The sequence below is a fragment of the Numida meleagris genome, chromosome 13 (genome assembly GCF_002078875.1).
Source record: "Numida meleagris isolate 19003 breed g44 Domestic line chromosome 13, NumMel1.0, whole genome shotgun sequence".
In the NCBI taxonomy this organism is placed as follows: domain Eukaryota; kingdom Metazoa; phylum Chordata; class Aves; order Galliformes; family Numididae; genus Numida; species Numida meleagris.
Genome location: NC_034421.1, coordinates 6,256,423 through 6,273,078, shown reverse-complemented (window position 1 = coordinate 6,273,078; position 16,656 = coordinate 6,256,423). Strand labels below are relative to the sequence as shown.

General features: G+C 53.0%; 3 protein-coding genes across 17 annotated transcripts in view; 1 reads left to right on the top strand and 2 right to left on the bottom strand.

The window, feature by feature from the left end:
- Positions 1–5,547, top strand: part of LOC110405803 (mesothelin-like) — a 37,066-nt gene extending 31,519 nt beyond the window's left edge. For all 13 annotated transcript variants that reach the window (XM_021411499.1, XM_021411502.1, XM_021411495.1 and 10 more), the window contains 8 exons: positions 307–418; positions 666–850; positions 1,648–1,794; positions 2,009–2,142; positions 2,649–2,776; positions 3,393–3,487; positions 4,058–4,247; positions 4,897–5,547. In XM_021411499.1, coding sequence (XP_021267174.1) covers positions 307–418; positions 666–850; positions 1,648–1,794; positions 2,009–2,142; positions 2,649–2,776; positions 3,393–3,487; positions 4,058–4,247; positions 4,897–4,991 — 1,086 coding nt within the window. In that variant the 3' untranslated portion in view covers positions 4,992–5,547. The remainder of the gene's footprint in view (positions 1–306; positions 419–665; positions 851–1,647; positions 1,795–2,008; positions 2,143–2,648; positions 2,777–3,392; positions 3,488–4,057; positions 4,248–4,896) is intronic.
- LOC110405915 (mesothelin-like protein) lies at positions 5,645–11,214 on the bottom strand. Its single transcript, XM_021411749.1, has 11 exons — positions 11,190–11,214; positions 10,854–10,885; positions 9,974–10,182; positions 9,815–9,905; positions 9,360–9,719; positions 9,083–9,238; positions 8,729–8,862; positions 8,382–8,512; positions 8,139–8,233; positions 6,959–7,865; positions 5,645–6,472 (listed from the first exon to the last, which is right to left on the bottom strand). Exons 1-11 carry the CDS (start codon positions 11,212–11,214, stop codon positions 6,390–6,392), a joined length of 2,223 nt encoding a protein of 740 aa, XP_021267424.1. The 3' UTR covers positions 5,645–6,389.
- On the bottom strand, positions 13,084–16,651 carry RPUSD1 (RNA pseudouridylate synthase domain containing 1). Of its 3 annotated transcripts, none has more exons than XM_021411677.1 (6): positions 16,565–16,651; positions 16,230–16,421; positions 16,028–16,151; positions 15,264–15,366; positions 15,092–15,193; positions 13,084–14,854 (listed from the first exon to the last, which is right to left on the bottom strand). In XM_021411677.1, exons 2-6 carry the CDS (start codon positions 16,409–16,411, stop codon positions 14,454–14,456), a joined length of 912 nt encoding a protein of 303 aa, XP_021267352.1. In that variant the 5' UTR covers positions 16,412–16,421; positions 16,565–16,651; the 3' UTR covers positions 13,084–14,453. The 3 variants fall into 3 exon arrangements, with proteins under 3 accessions (XP_021267352.1, XP_021267354.1, XP_021267351.1); XM_021411679.1 differs by having other exon boundaries at positions 16,230–16,369; positions 16,565–16,642; XM_021411676.1 differs by lacking the exon at positions 16,565–16,651 and having other exon boundaries at positions 16,230–16,502.

Sequence of the window (16,656 nt, the reverse complement as noted above, 5' to 3'; positions counted from 1 at the left end):
CTGTGTCTGGCTAAATTGCTGTCGTCTTCTTCCTGTAACTGTCAGACTAGGATCAGAGGCGGAAAGCACTAGTAACTGTATACAATACGCTGTAAGGAGTTAAAACCATTTATGGGCATGGAATAGGATAGAGTTTAGGCATTTAGAAATTTGCCTTTGGCTGACTAAGGAAAGGTCTGTAGGCATAAGCAGAAGTCTTCTGCCCATAGTATTTCAGCAAAGAAGTTTCTGTGTGAGTAGCAACCTAATACGTTGATGATATGCCTAATGCTGCAGAATCTCCCTGATGAAATATTTTCTTTGCAGAATGTTCTAACTCGCTGGCTGAAGAACTCTGCACGTAGTTCACCTCTGTCGAGGGCACAGCTGGCCACCATTGTTGAAGAACTCTTGCCTTCTAGGCAGAAGCGTGATGTTGGTATGGGAGCTTTCTCTGATCTGAAATGGCAACATTCCCCTTGTACTGGGATTGATCTTAGTGCTTGTGGGCCTCCTTGAATATGTCTAAGTTAAGCTGTGAAACACTTGGTGGTGGGTAGCCCAGGAGGAGGGTGGAACAATGACTGCATACCTGTCTGTCTCCAGAAAGGAAGCACTCAAAGCCTGAAGGAAAAGGATTTAACGCTGGGCAGTAGTGTTAATATATCTAATACTTCCTTCAACAGGTTGCCCAGATGACCTGAAGATAACAGAGACTGTTCTTAATGATGACCTGATGCCTATTTACTATACACCTGAGGAGCTGCGTGCTTGCCTGAAGAATGTCTCTCTGAAGAATTACTTCTCTGAGATCCTGACCTACCCCTTCAGTAATGAGCAATTGGCTGTGCTGAAGGAGAAGCTGGATGAGGTAATGTCAGGCTGACGGATGCCAAATTGTCTACTGATGAGATTGCTCAGGGACTTGTTCAGTTGAGTTTCAGTGTCTCCAAGGACTGAGACTCCACCATCTCTCTGTGTTCCTCATCTGATGTTTGACCACTTTCACTGTGAAAATATATTTTTCTTAATACCTAATTAGAATTTTCGTTGCATCTTGGCCCTTACCCTTTCACCGTGCATCTCTGAGAAGAGTATGGCTTCATCCTCCCTTTAATCTACCAGAAGTTAGTTAAAGACAGTTTTAAAATCCTCTTCTAGCCTTCTCTTGTTCAGATTGAAAAACACAATTCCCTCAGCCCCACTGCCCCACTTCCTATGTTGTGCCTTCAGCCAGCATGGACTTCTGCTAGACTTCCTAGCATTTGCTAGACTTGGACAAAGTATTTTATCAGAGAGCCCAACGTTGTTTGTAGTATCTAGATGAGATCTCGCAGGAGCCAAATGGAGGGGAATGATCACTTGCCTTGACCTGCAGGCTGTGCTGCTGCTCGGGTGGCCCAGTGTTTGGTTCACCTTCACCATTGCAAGGCGTTCTGCTGCTCCAGGTCTTTATTGAATCAATTCACATTGCTGCAGCTTTTCTTCCCCCAATGGAGCCTGCTTCCCTCAGCTTTCCTGCAGAAAAATGACAGATGCGCTCATTTAATCTCACTGGCTTTTGTTTTCATTCCTTGCAGAGACCTTTTAGGCTTTTCCACATTAATCTTGCAAAGAACACAGGCATGATAACAAGTGTTCATAGCAATACCAACTGTCTTTCCACAGACATATCCTGATGGATATCCTGACAGTCTGCTCCCCAAACTGGGCCTCCTTGCTTCTTTAATCACCGCGGAGGATTTTAGCAGATGGAAGATAACTTCAGCTGACAGGCTGGCTGCCTTGCTAGAGCTTGACCTCCAAAATGAACAGGTGGGGATTTGGGTTTGATTTCCTGCCCAGGTTTGCTTCCTGGTTTGGGAGCTGCTGGTTTAGGACCAGCTTAGGGGCTTCTTAAGATAATTGGCCCATGCTTGAGGTCCACACAAGTAGATTTAAAATGATTTGGTTTTATTTTTGTAATAATCACATTTGTTTTTCTTTTAAAGATGAATGAAGTTAACTTTTGAAAAAATTGTGTTTCTAGGCTGCTGCTGTGATCAGTCGATATGCTGCCTTGGGAAATCCCTTGAATGCCACTGCACTGAATGCAATTAATACAAAATACTTGTGCATTCTGAATGAGACCTTGCTGAATATGATAGACCCCAACACCCTGAAGTGAGTCAAACATTGCAATGCTCTTGGCTTCTTGTAGAAGCATTCCCATCAGCAAGGGCTGTTTACTTTCTCTCCATGCAGTGAAAGGAAATGTAGGAAGCAACTTAGTGCATACTCTCTGTCCAGGCTTAAAAACCTGTCGTTCTCCCCTCTGCCAGGAAGGGCTCAGATTTGCAGTCAGATTCTTTTTATTGCACCTCAAGTGACAACCAATATGGTCTGCATGCATGCTTTTGTCTGGAGGCAAAACGGAGTTGTATCTGAAAGACTGCTAAATAAAATTAATCACTTCACTACATCCTCACAAACACAAACTTAGCATCACTGCCACCATAACTTAGAAAACAGATCATTTTGAGCAGGCAGCCAAGTCATTATTTTCTTCGTTTAGCTTCTCTCCATACCTTGTATGTCTACTGGGAAAACCTTGGGATTTATTCAAGTTGAAAATAATAAAAACTTTTCCTAAATCATCATCATCTTCTTTTTTTTTTTTTTTTTTACAGACTGGCATCCCTGAATCCTTCAGCCTGTTCACAGCGTACAAAAGATATCCTGTATGATAAAGCAAAACGTGCTTTCTCAGACCGGCACTATTTAAATTCTTATTATACGCTTATTGAACCTTATCTAGGTATGTAAAATAACTGTATATTACAGGGAAGAGAGAGGTCTTTGCCATAAGCTGAGCAGGGAACAAACACCATCTTAAGATCTGGGAATTTTCAAAGCTAAGCTGTTAAAAGTTCTGGAAGGTTTGCATCTTTTTCCAACTTGTAGATGGCATAAAATATTCTTGAAAGAATCTGTACCCAACTTAAAATTCCCCTAACCGATTGTGCAGCTGTCACAGGAATGTTCAGACTCAGGGTTTCTGAGATGGGTAAGATCATCTAGGTGCCTTGGAAATCCCACTGCTAATGCTTAGCACTTATCTCACAGCCATCCCCCATGTCACAAAACATAGATTTTGCCTGTTAACCCAAGCATTTATTCACAGCCTTGGTGAACATCTTTTTACCCACTCCATCTGGCTATTGATACAGATTGGCTTGATGGCCAGCACCATAAAACCCTGCAGCTAAAGGAACTATTTTTTTTGCAGTTGGAACTTACTCTGTTAGCAGTCCAGACGTAATAAATGTAGAAGACATAGTTTATGCTCCAGCCTGTACAGATACACAACACCGCTCGTTTGTGTGGGGGCTGATGTGCATGCATTGAGTAAAACTTTCTCTTTTTGGTCACAGGAGGTGCTCCTGGTGAGGATCTCAGAGCTCTGAGCAAGGACGATGTGAACATGAATGTTGAAACACTGGTGAATTTGAGAAGAGATGCTTTGATGGTAAGCTGGATGTTGACATTGTTCACCTTTTGTTTCTGCCATACTAGGTGGTTGTTTCTGGTCACATAGTCCATTGTTATAAATCAGAAGTTGCTCCATCAAATTCACAATGATAGTTGACTAATGGAAAGTGGAAAACCAACCTGAAACTTCTCTAAAAGTTTAATTTGGAGTCATCCATGGATGCTTGCACAGTCTTACTGGGGAATTTCTTTAGACCAAGCTCTCATAGTCATAGGAGGAGGTTTCCACTAGGCTGCAGTGCAAACCTTCTAACGGGAGTGTTAGCAGTAATATTACCAATTTTGGAAGAAAGCCTTGTGACCTGAGCAGGGACTGGGGCCCCTGCATGGGTCAAGGAGACGTGTCATGACAAGACAACAGAAACAGGCTTTGAAGAATCATTGTGTTTATTCCCCAAACCTAAGGTAAGATTTGTTCCAACTGAAACTGCACACCACAAGTTTGTTCTTAGCAATTCTGCTAACACAGACCTCATCAGATCCTTGACTAGAGGGGGGATTTTCATTCCTGTATTTACATCTGTAAGTCTTGTTTGATTTCTCCTAGAGCCTGACACCTGCTGAGGTTAAGGGCTTGCTGGGGATAAATCTGCCCAATCTGGCAAATTGGCGGAACAAGTCTCCCATCCAGGAGTGGGCCCAAGGACAGAAACAAACAGAACTGAATGAACTTGGTGTTGGGCTCACTGGGGGAACACAAGAAGGCTATATGAACATCGTCACGCCGAAGTTTCAGCGTATGTAGTGTGTTAGGGCTTCTGATTGTTGTGCTTTAAATATTTATTTTTGCGTTACCATAAGGAGAATAATTGCCTTGTGGAAGTGAGGTGCTTTTGGTTGCCTGTAAAAGAGAACCAAGTGCGCCAAGCTCTCAGCCATGCTTGTGCCAAGGCCTTAGAAAGTCCTGCTGCCTGCTCATACATCTGAGAGAGCAGAGGCTGTTAGTCTGGGCTATTGCAGACCCCTTTCACTGGCATTTGCCACTGCCCATCCACCCAGCCCCCCTAAAATGCATTGGGTAGTGCTTACCTGTGCCCTTCACCTGCCGGCATGGAGAGGCAGCAAATTCAGTTCCCCAGAGGAGCCTTAAGCCTTGCAGCAATTTCTGAGTCCAAGATGAGGAACAATCCTGTAATCTCACTGAAAGCATCCATGTTAGCTGTGCATCTCAACTGAATGAGCACTTCCACAGCACCCTGCTCTGCTGTGTGTTGGATTTGGGCTTTGACTTGACGATTCAATTAGGGATGGCTGGGTACTGGTTAGAGAGCCCTAGTCAGAAAGCCAAAGATCTTCCCTGGATGTGGCAGAACGGGATCTTCTCCCCGTGGAGGAATGGTTCAACTGTTGGTTTCTTTGCACTGATGCCCCCTCTTTTTCCTCCAGCACCGTCCTCAGCCCCTCTGGGTACCATGGCCATGATGCTCCACCTCCTGCCTGCTCTGATTCTCAGTTTCCTGATGATGTCGGTCTTGTCTTGAAAATCTTCCCTTGGATACAGCAAGATGAGGTGGACCAGCGTGTGACCGGCTCAGAGCCTGTCAGGGACAGCCAGGCCAGGGGGTGAGGGGTGCTCAGTGCGAGCAGGCAGCTGCTGTGTGGCTCTGTGCTCATTGCTGGGTATTTTCCTCTTTCAAATCAATAGAAAAATATAGCTTTCTATTGGAAGCGAAGCTTTCAGACTATTCAGAGCAGGATCTCTTTTTGCCTTTTGTACAAACCAAGCCAAGGTAATACACATCCCTTGTACTGCGATGCAGCCGCTATCAATATTTTACTATGCAACTGTGGTGGGTTTAGGGGTGAGCAAATCTGCAGTTCCGCATGTTAATGATTGCATTTCTGAGCACCTGTTCTCTCAGCACTGCCAGGCCCTCTGAGTGGGAGGAAAGCTTTCCAGCTGGTTCTAAAGAAATTGTGGAGCTATGTAAAAGTGGCAGAAGCAAAATGGGAATTGCTGTTGTCTTCTCTTCATTCACACTGCCTGCACTGCAGTGTCTGCGGGTACTAGATCAAATTAAATGGCCAGGAACCTCAGACGTGTCTGCTAATTTTCTTTGGTGTTGACTACTCCAATCTACTCAGCTTCCTCATGGGAGCAGTATAAGAGCAGTATAGGATTTTCAGTATATTTTTTTTTGCTTCTTGGGGATTTCTGTCCAAAAAATGCCTCAATGTGAGGAGAAGATAGAAGGAAGTCAGGGCAAAGGAAGTGCAATCTATCAAGATTTGTTAGTCAGGAGAACTCCAAAGCACTAAACGCATCCAAGAACACGCTTGATTAGGAAAAAATAGTTGATTGTTTTATTATATATAATTGCAACAGTAATCAAGATAAACTACCTTCAATTAATCTTCCTAACTGGTCTTAGTGTAGTTCGAACAAATGATGGCAATTCTCTTAAGTTCATGAAGCAAGTTAAATGCAGTTTAGTGGATTTCTGGCTGAGTTTTCAGGCTGCATATCTGGGCTCTGTTCTACCTCTCTTGCAGTGGCCAGCAGTTTGAGTCCCTGAGTTTTCCCACGGTTTTTAACTGTGGGACTGCTTAGAAGCAAAATAGCACCCAGTGTGAATAAAGCTGGCAGAACTGTGCCCACTGTCAGCATTAAAGTAGTGGTGGATCAGCCAATATTAGCTGATAGCTGAGCGGCTAGCTAGTTCAGTGCCTGTTGGGCTGCTTTGGGATGGAAAATCACCTGTCCTCCTTTCACTTCCCAGACTCAAAACTAAATGAGCATTCCTTGCTGGAATCAAAAGGACAAACTCTTCTCCTTCCCTGGGTTTCTACTTTTCAGCCAGAAATTTGCCAGCATCGTTTTGCAGGATGATGAAGGTGGGGGGGAGGGGTTTGGTGAGCGTGGTGCTGCAGGTGCGGTGTCAGAGAAGCCCTTGCAGCAGTGATATTCCCATGGCTGTGGTCAATATGTGGAGTAAACACGAGGACACCCTGGATCCTGATCCTGGATGGAGAACAGATGAGAAAGGATTGGGTTATCCGTACAAGCAGCACACGTGCAGTTGGGGCAGGAGAGTTGCTTTGGGGTTCGGGTACCCCAGGGGTCTGTGCGTGTGACATTGGCCAGACCCAATGTCCTTGTTTTGTGAAAAATAGTGCAGTGCACTGACACTGCTGGATTTATTCCAGCTTTTTTGCAGAGTGGCTAAGGGCTGCTGTGCACCCAGAGTGTGATGAGGCACCGTAAGCTACACCTTCCTGGACTTGCAGCATCTGATGGCAGTACCAGGTGCAGACCAGGTGCTGTCAGGCCCTGTACAGATACATTGCTACCTGACATGCTATAACTGCTTGGGGTTTCTTGTGAACAGCAGCATGCCCATATTGAATCTGGCCAGTAAAAAGGTGGATCAGCTGCTGTTTGTTGGTGAAGACTTCTGCCTCCGCGTTGGCTCCTAAGCCTTTCCCGTTCCCGACACACAAGCCTTACCAGGTTCAGGTTGCAGATTGATGTATCCACCAGGTGGGGGTCTCGGTGTCTCTGGCACGTCTACCGGTGTTTTCTTGGTGATCTCTCTGCTGGAGGTGGTGGAAGAGGGGCCGAGAGGTGCTGGAGGGACACCAGTCTTGCAAATGATCGTTGAGGAGCTGATGCTTTGGGTGGAGACAGTGGTGTTGGGGACTGGGGTGGTGGGCTTGTGGGAAAGGGGGTTAATTTCTGTGGATGTGGAGGCAGCGGGCACAGAGGTGGGCTTTGGGACAAGGGCACAGGGGGAGCTTGGGGTGGTGGTGTTACAGGGGGCAGGAGCTGGGCCGGTGGTACCACCCGGTGCTGGGGACACCAGTGGGGTGCCAGTGCTGCTGACGGCACCTGTGGGATTGGGAACATTAGTGCTGGTGGTGGCACTGTGTGTGACAGCTGGGGGTGGAACGGAGCTGGGAGAGGTGGCCTTGGGGCTGACAGCAGCGAGGATGGTGGTGAGGAGGGTGGCAGCAGGGGACTTCGAGGTGGCAGGCTGGTGGATGGAGCATGGGGTGATGGAGCTAGGGGCTGGGGTGGAGGTGGTGGTGGTGACAGCAGTGCTGGGCTGGGCAGTGTGAGGGAAGGTCGGGCTTACAGCATTTGGGGTGGGGGCCTTGGGGCTGGTGATTGGATTAGTGGGGTGGCTGCTGGTGGCTATAGGGGTGGGGGCAGCAGTGGGAGGGGGAGGGGTGGTGGTGGGAATGGTGGGGGGAGGTTCCTCCATCCCCCCTTGCAGGCCAATTCCCAGGATTTGGTCCAGTTCCTGCTGGGACTGTTTCTTGACCCAGCACATCACAGCGGTCTGATTCTCGGCTCCCTTCAGTTGCTGGATGTTTGCCCCCAGCAAATTTTTGACATCCAGAACACTGAGTTTCTGCAATACACGTACAACAGCTTTGGTCAGACCCACTGCCTGAAAATGCTTTTCTAAAGGGAATGCAGAGCTAGTAATAACTTACAAAACAATATTTTAAAAGGTTAGAAGTAGAGATTTGGTGATCTGATGGGAGCACAGCCTTGAGCCCGCAGCTCAGCCCTCAACTTAGGATGATAGAATGGATTGGGTTGCAAGGGACCTCAAAGGTCACCTAGTTCCAACCTCCCTGCCATGGGAATAACACCAGCATGCAGCACAGCAGGAACATACCTGCAGTTCATTGGGATTTAGGGCAAGAAAGGTGTCAATATCCATGTCAACGCCAATTTCAGTCAAGTTCTTGAGGTCCTCTGCTGGAGCTCCACCTTGAAGAAAATACCCAGGGCGCCTGAACTCATGCCAACACTTAGAGCACTGAGAGAGGCTTTGGTGACTGTGAGATGGTTCTTGTCTATGTCCAACCTTCCAGCCAAGGAAGACCTCTCTATAGAAAATGAAGGCTGAGGCACCTACCCAGGTATGGCTGCATCTGGAGGTAATACAACTTGGTGCCAGCCTGGCTGGCAAAGGCCTGCTGGGCTTTGCTGTAGAATTGGTCTTTTTTGCTTTGAGAGCAGGTGGAAATGTTCAATTCTCCAGCGCTCCTGAGGGAAGAGAGGTTCGGATGTCAGCACAGGGGGTGCCACCCAAAGCCCTTCCAATGACCAGGAGGATGAGCAATTTGTCCCCCACTCATGCCACTGATGGCTCGGAGCAGGACACGGCCATTGCAGAGCCAGGTGGACCTGCCATCCCTTGCTCTCTTCCCATGACCCCAGGCATCCTGTAGGATGGATGAGCATCCCTATAGAGTGCTTTACCCAATTGCTTCTGGAGGTATTTTCTCAATCTGCTCCTCGTTCAGGTCACACAGCAAAATCCCGCCAATTAGCTGAAGCAAGGGCCCCGTTAGGTTGCCCCCTAGGTCCAGGAACCTTGTGACAAGCTGCTGCTTCTGGAAAATACGATTGATGCATTGTGTGCTTAGAGGGAGGAAAATGTATTATTTGGCAGAAATGCATGTCCACTGCAAAACCCCTGTGCCTTGGGCTCCAGGAGATGGGTGGGTGAGCTCCCACAGGAGCTGGGCATAGACATGGGCAAAGACAAGGACATGGGCACAGAGCAGCCTCAGCTTGGGCTCTCCAGCATCTGTTCCTGTGCCCCTTGGATACCTGGGCGCTGCTCCATTTGCCATCTGAGGGGTTGAGCAGGGCGCAGAGCGTGTCCGCTGAGGTCACCTGCCACTGGCTGATCTCCTGCACTGTGTAGAAGCGGGACAGCTGCCCCAGCCACCGGAGCTGGGCATCCGGGATCCCCGTGGGGTACACCTGCACTCAGCAAAGAGAGGTGGGGAAGGGAGGGATGTTCCTGGTGTCTATATTAAAATAAGAGGTGGCTTCCATGTCCCAAGTAGTTGCACTGCTGCTCATAGCCTGGTTCACCCCTTACCTCTTGCAGCCTTTTCTTCAGCGCCCAGAAATGCTCAGTGGTGAGTGGCTGCTCCAGCACATGCTTCAGGTCTGTTTGCAGAACACTGTCGCTCAGGCAAAGGTAGAACTGCTCGGGACTGTCATAGTCAAGGATCAGCATGCTCTCAGAGAGCACACGGGTGGTGATGGGCTTCTGCATGCAGCCTGCAGGTGAGGAGGGTGCATTCGGGGCTGGCATCTCATGGTCTGCGCTCCGCTTTGGCCGGGGGTGCAGTGCTGCTGCCAGGGCTGTCAGCAGGGTCAGGGACTGCTCCCGCTGCACCCATCCCTGGGTGCTGTAGGTGGCTGCGATGCTCCTGGCGAATGCCTCCTGTGCTGCCTGCCAGGGAGGGCAGAGGGTGCTGGGGTCCCCAGGGTGCTGGGTCCCAAGTCTGTGGGCTGGCCTGACTAATGGGCCATTTAGGGTCAGCTCACCTTATCCACCAAGCTCAGCGTGGTCTGGTTCAAAGCCAGCGCCAGTGGCCCCAAACGTTGCAGTGTCTCCAAATCCCAGCTCGAAGGATGCCTGGAAAAGGCACAGCTCCGCATCCTTGTGGGAACACCACCCCTCATGCCCACCATCGGGCTTCTTACCCATACACCGTAGTGCCCCCGAGGAGCACGGCATTGACAGCATCCCGCTGGGCACCCGTCAGTGTGGGGCAGAGCTTCAGGTGCTCCAGGATGCTGGGGTGCAAAGCAGTGATGGTGCCTGGCTCCACGGTGCACACCAGCACCCCGAGGCTGTGACAAAGGAGATGGGTGACAAAGGAAGCATGGCAGAACACAGGCACGAGCGTGCCCTAGGGCAGTGGCAATGCTCCAGCTTCAGGGGCAATGCCCTGGGCTTTGAGTAAGACGGAAGCCAGTGGAGCCTGGATTTTGGCTCGGGGGAATCTCCCATTGTATCTGTGCCAGCCCCATAAAATGAGAGTTTTTGTTTTGTTTGTGCTACAAAAGAAAATGCGGCTGAAACCCAACCTGGCACCAGAACCGGCTGCACCAGGCTCTAAATCTTCCCCAGCCCAGTGCCAGACGCAAAGGTGATGAACATGGGAAGAAACACAACGCTCAAAATAAACACAATCTCTGCACCCTGTGCTGGGGTCAACACTCACCCAGCATACGGCTCCGTGGCAGCGAGGACGGCACCGAGGAGGAGAGCAGCCTGGGGGGAATTATGGAATCATAGAATCATTGAGGTTGGAAAAGACCTCTCAGATCCCAAGCCCACCCCCAACCCATCCCACCATGCCCACAGACCCTCGTCCCTCAGTGCCACATCTGCATGGTTCGTGAGCGCCTCCAGGGACGGTGACCCCACCACCTCAGCAGCAGTGCCAGCACCCGACTGCTCTTTCAGAGATGAAATTGTTCCTAACATGAAGCTGGAGGAGGGCAGGTGAACATCAGCCCTGATCCCCTCTTAAAGCCCCACTGGTTTGGAGCCATTTATCAATGCACAGTGACTCACCAGCGCTGCCTGCATGAGGGCAACAGGGAATCCTGCAACAGAACGAGATGGAGTTGTGAACAGGTCAGCAGTGTGCGTACAGGGGCTGTGCTGGAGCAGCTCCAGCTTTAAGCCTGGGAAGGTTTTCTTTGTCAATTGAATAATGTTTGGTAAATGCTGGTGGATGCTGTGTGAACAGAGCAGAGCCCACAACCACCCTGCAGCCCAATCTGGACACCACGGGGATGAGCTTAGAAGGGGAGCAGCAATGTCCCTGAGCTAGGAGAACTGCATGTGCCTGTTCCCAGCTAGGTGTTGGCTGTGGACTGGGAACAGTCCAGGGGCAGAAGGACTCACGGAGTGCAGGGGCTGCCCACACCATGCTGCCTGTGCCGGAGGTCCTGGTGCTGGGTGCCTCTGTGCGCTGTTGGGGCTGGAGCTGAGCCTGGTGTTGCCCACGCAGGGTGCTGAGTCCTGCAGAGCAGAGGACAGGCTTCACCCCATGCCCACTCATAACGTGAGCTCTGTGACAAGTTCTCTTGGCACTGGGACCCCTCGGTTACACGCCAATAGTATGATGAGCAGTCCCACTGGGGTTGCACCCCCTGCACCCCAACCCCTCCTCTAGAAACCTCCCTAGAAAATAAATCCCCGCTCCAGAACCCAAATCAGCACCATGCAGAACAACTGGGGTCATCGCAAATCATTTTCCCACTAAGTCCCATCACGTTCCACCATCCCACCCGGCCTCGACCGCCCCTGCCCGGTGCTTTGTCACCCACCTCCACCTGCAGCCGCCCACAGCCGTGGATGAGCAGAGGGAGCGGAGCAGCGCAGCCCTTATCTGTGTGGGGTGGGGATGGGGCTGCAGGATGGGGTGTGACGGAAGCAGTTTCTCAACTCTGTTTTGTAAAGTCATCTTTTTTTTTTTTTTTTTTTAATGTGAAGGGTCACTTTGAACTTGGAGGCCAGAGAACGACAGCCGCTGGTTCTGCAGCTCCTGGGCTCCTCGTGGAGACAAAGTGCCCCCCAGTCAGCGAGAGCCCTTTGGGGAAGTGAGGCCAAGGGGAAGCAGTGCAAACCCAGAGGGTGATGATGATGCTGGGAACCCAACGTGTGGTGTGTGCCTTACATCGAGCCCTGGCAAGAGAGAGTTGGGGGGGCAGCAAGGTGGGAGCTCAGCCAGCCCCTTGTGCTCCTTTTGGGGTACCACCATGGGGTGAGAGTGAGGGCATGTGGGCACCGCAGGGTACCCTACTCGGAGCTCACACACGGCCCCAAAACTGCCTCAGAGCCCATCACGGGAGGTGGCCCCTGGAGTTTTCTGGGGGTCCTTTGGTGAGCAGCAAGATGGGGACGCTGCATGCCACCCGGCTGCTGGGTACCCCTAAAACCTCACAGCCCAAAGGACGCGCGCAAACCCTTGGTTCTTTGTTTTTCCAGCCTTGCCAACCTCAGCAGTGGTGTCAAAGCGTCATTAAGAAATGGTGCTTCTCTACAGCCCCAGTGCAGTGCTGCACTGCTCCTGCCCGTCCTCGTCGGAGAGCTCTGAACTCTGCAGGAATTTGGAGGAATGTTCCCTCCACCTCTGCTGCTTCGATTTGGAACAGTCCCAGCCGCTGGCGCTGTCACTGCCCTCTGGATGACACCAAGGTATGGCTTTGGCGCAGTGCTGTCAGGGGAGGAGATGGGGCAGCTGCAGCAGGAGCGGGGCTGAGCCCCCCGAGGCGTGTGCAAAGGGAACGGAGTGTTGGGTGATACCTGAGGCCCCAACCCTCCCCCCTCCATGGCCTCGGGGACTTGGAGGCTCAACCAGTGCCAACGTCAAGGGAAGTATGAATGGGGTGGAATCGGGGTAATGGGGATGGAAAAGGTCCCCAGGGCAGAATTGAGCAAGAGAGGACCGTGAACCCTATGGGGACACAGCACGGGGCAGGTGAGAGGTGACACAGGTTTGGAGAAGGGCTGGGCTGTGGCATCTGCCCCAACTGCCCCGCAAACACTCACTGCCAGCACGAGGTCACCGAGCGGGACAGCTGTGGGGCGGATGACCCCGCTAGTTTCAGCTATGGGGTTTCAGCGGGGTAAGGACGAGAGCGTGATGATGACACAACAGGTTGGGTTGGCTGACTGGAGCCACGGGGCTGTCCTGCTGGGCCGGTCTGGGCTCATTCCTACCAGCCCCAGTACGTGGCACTGCATCGGCCCTACAGCGGCCGGGGATGGAAGGAAGAACCACAGGGAAAGAGCATCAGGAAGAGATGGTTTACTATGGTGATGCTCACAAATACACAATAAATAAGGGTTGTTACGAGGGTACAGAACACCACAAAACACACACACACACACAAACATGACCATCCCCCCCCCCCCTTCACGTGCACAAAGTGGATCTACACAAAACGCAGCCAACGCCGCGTGGAGGCGATGCGGGCAGCGCTGCCCACTGGGCAATAGCTTTAGGGCTGGCTCCTGCGATACCGCTCAAAGTGCAACACAGTGCGGGACTGCGGGACGCGGTGCTCCGGCTGTGAACATCCCCACGGCACAGTGTCCCCACGCTGCCACTGCAGCTGAGGGTGCAGTGTCCCCAGTGTGTGGCTGCAGCCACCCTTGGCACGGGGACGTTCCTGCGCGGATGGGCGCATCCCAGCTCTGATGCAGCAAATGTCACCCGTAACCTTTCGGCCCTCGCGGGCACATCCCTGACACTAATTCTTTGGCAAACACTCAGTGTTAATTTACAGCTTTGGGAGTGCCTGTGGCTGCCTGCCCTTCCTGGGCACAGCTGCAGGTGGGGATGGGCCCTGGTGGGGAGGAGCCAGCCCTGCTGATCCCCAGAGCCCCCGCCACCCCCCGTCTGTCCTCCGATCCATCTCAGCAGGAGCTACCTCCACATCTAGGAAAAAGGGGAATACTAGTAGAAAGAGTAGGAGGATCTATTAGAAAAAGCGTGGGGATGCTGGCTGCTTTAATACAAGGTAAGTACTAAAAATACGTGCATCTCTGGGACCATCAGAACTGCTAAAAGACGAGATTCTTTCCATAGAAATCTGAAAAAAAAAAAAAAGCTTTAAAATCTCTTTGTATCAACTTGCTCATCTTCAACAAACCTTTAAAAACACGCAGGTGGGTGGCAGGGCCATGCCCATGTCCCAGCTCCTGGGCAATAAGCAAGGAGGGGACATCCTGCCTCCTGTGCTGGGGACTGCAGTGGGATGGAGCAGGGGACACGGAGCCCACGGAGGGCACATGGAGCACCCGAGTGCCGTGGGACTGTGGGCGCATCCAGCACGCTCACAGCACAGCCATGCTTGCCCCAGCACAGGGACGCAAAGCTCCAGGGTCACTCTAAGCTGGCGCGTGGCACACTGACTGCTGCTGCGGCACACAATTAGGAAAGGGGCGTCCAGTAGCCAGATGGGTGATGGGCACGGTAAGAAAAGAAACCAATCCTAATTGCTGCTAAAATCTGCCTAATCCCAGATCCAGAGGTGAGGGAAACCACAACCTATGGAAAGTGCGGATGTGGAGTTGGTGCTGGGCTCAGGAGTAGGCTGCCAGAACCCATCGGGACGACAATGGAGCAAAGGGTTGGGAACGCACGGACACGGCCGGCGCTCACTCCAGAGCCCACTCAGCCAACCACTGCTCGCACTGCGCACGCTGCTCCTCCAGCTCCGGGCTCTTGGCTTCCCTCAGTGCTTCCTCTCCTTTATCCCCAGGCACGGCTTGCTGACTCTGCTCCGCGTCCTCCTTCTGCACTGCCTTGTCCTTCAGCTCCTGGATGGTCTCGTCCAGGCGGTGCGCGACGTGCTGCGGCACCCAGTTGCCATCCATGGCTGTGACGAAGGGGTCGGGCGCGCAGACCTCGATGAGCTCCTTGCCGGTGGGGATGCGCAGGTAGTAGGCGTGCAGCATCATGCGGTAGGGACCGCTGTCCTTCTTGTGGCTGTAGGTGAAGTCCCCCACGATGGGGTGGCCGATGGCGCTGCAGTGAACCCGGAGCTGATGGGTGCGCCCTGGGGGGAGAGCAGGAGCGGGGCTGCAGAGTGTCACCGAATCCCCCCTTAGCATCCCCACGGTGATGCACCAAAGGGTGTTTGAGCCCCTTCAGTTGGAGAACTCAAGTCCATGAGCTCTCAGCTTCACTCAGCCCCTTCTGAGCTGCTTTGCACCACTAATGCCCAGGGCTGCAAGCACGGATCCCACCCTGTGCTATAGATACATGCACCACGTGAGCCCCCGCAGAGCCCCACCTGTCAGTGGCTGCAGCAGTACTTTGGTCACAGGATCTCCGCTGTAGGACCCGTGCTCGAGCACGATCAGCTCCGACTGGCACGGCTTGGGGTTTTCACAGCCTGCAACGAGATCCGGGGGTCAGCCCTGCCCGGCTCCCTTGGGTACAGGCAGGGTGTGGGTGCTGCTCACCCTCTGTCCCCTCGATGCACATCATGTGGGTCATGCCCTCCGCTGTGTTCTTCCCAATGGCATAGCGGATTGTCATACGGCTCTGGTCAACGTGGCCCCTCACCTACAGGGACAGGGGACAAAACTGGATTGTGGGGGAAGCCCAGACCCACTGCCTGCTGCTCAGTGAAGGGATGAGAAAGCAGAGGCCAAGCTGCAGTTTAGCAAAGTGAGACAACCAGAAGCAGGAGCTGCTGGGATCAGAACCATCAAATGGTTTGAGTTGGAAAGGACCTCTCAAGGCCGTCTGGTCCCACTCCCTGCACTGAGCAGGGACACCCACAGCTCCATCAGTGCTCAGAGCCCCATCCAGCCTGACCATGGGTGTCTGCAGGGACGGGGCACAGCCACCTCTGGGCACCCTGTGCCATTCCTCACCGCCCTTAGCAGAACCAACTTGTAGGGGGGGTGTTCCAACTCTGGGACCATTTTTGTGGCCCTCGTCTGGATGTGCTCCAACAGGTCCATGTCTCTCCTGTATGGAAGGCTGCACATTTGGACGCGGCGCTGCAGGTGAGGTCTCACGGAGCACAGCAGAAGGGCAGGATCACTTGCTCGCCCTGCTGGCCACACTGCTTTGGGTGCAGGCCAGGGTAAGGTTGGCTTTCTGGGCTGAGAGAGAGCAGGGCTCCCTGCTGGCTCAGGGGCAGCTGCCACCCACCAGTACTCCCTAAAACTGCTCAATCCCTTCACCCCCCAGCTTGCACGGGTAACACTGAGCTCACCAGGGCCAGGTAGGCTTTGGTCACCAGGCGGTCCTTGAAGCACTTGTAGGCGCTTCCCGCTGCCGCTTTGTTGAGTGCAACGCAGAGGGCCCCGCTGGTGGAGAAGTCGAGCTGGTGGCAGAACCTGGGGCAGAGTGACGTGCGGGAGCACCGCGGCCGCGCGGCCCCCGACGCGCAGCCCCGCCCGCGGCTGGGGGCTCACCTGAAGCCGTAGTAGGTGTCGGGGTCGGCCAGCTCCGGGAAGCGGTGCTTCAGCTGGCTCTGCAGGGTCAGCGTCTCGTACCACATCTTGCTGTCGATGCGGATGTCCCAGTGCTTGTTGACCACGATGAAGTCGGGGCTCTGGTACAGGATGCAGAGGTTGTCGATGGTGCCCGGCTCCATGGCGAGCGCCCTGCGGGGACAGCGGCGGGGCTGGGGCCGGGCGGGCCGGGGCTGACCGCGCATCGCAGCCCCGCATCGCTCGCTCCTGCGGCCCCGCGCAGCCCCCCCGGACCCCCCGCCCTGGCCCCGCTCCCGGCCCCGCTCCCGGCCCACCTGCGGCGCGGCCGCGGCCCCGGCCCCGCCGGGCGGAGCGGAGCGGCCGCAACGCGTCACCTCGGCGCCAGCCGCGGATCGCCCCGTAGCCA

What these genes read in the sequence shown, in the direction of transcription:
- LOC110405915 (XM_021411749.1), bottom strand. Translation starts at nt 11,214, where the DNA reads ATGGTGTGGGCAGCCCCTGCACTCC. An exon ending in CCCTCATGCAGGCAGCGCTG is followed by an intron (nt 10,183 to 10,853) that starts GTGAGTCACTGT and finishes CCACTGCCCTAG; the next exon opens with GGCACGCTCGTGCCTGTGTT. An exon ending in ATACCTCCAGAAGCAATTGG is followed by an intron (nt 8,513 to 8,728) that starts GTAAAGCACTCT and finishes CTCTTCCCTCAG; the next exon opens with GAGCGCTGGAGAATTGAACA.
- RPUSD1 (XM_021411676.1), bottom strand. Translation starts at nt 16,474, where the DNA reads ATGCGCGGTCAGCCCCGGCCCGCCCGGCCCCAGCCCCGCCGCTGTCCC. An exon ending in GACACCTACTACGGCTTCAG is followed by an intron (nt 16,152 to 16,229) that starts GTGAGCCCCCAG and finishes ACTCTGCCCCAG; the next exon opens with GTTCTGCCACCAGCTCGACT. An exon ending in CCAAAGCCTACCTGGCCCTG is followed by an intron (nt 15,367 to 16,027) that starts GTGAGCTCAGTG and finishes CTGTCCCTGTAG; the next exon opens with GTGAGGGGCCACGTTGACCA.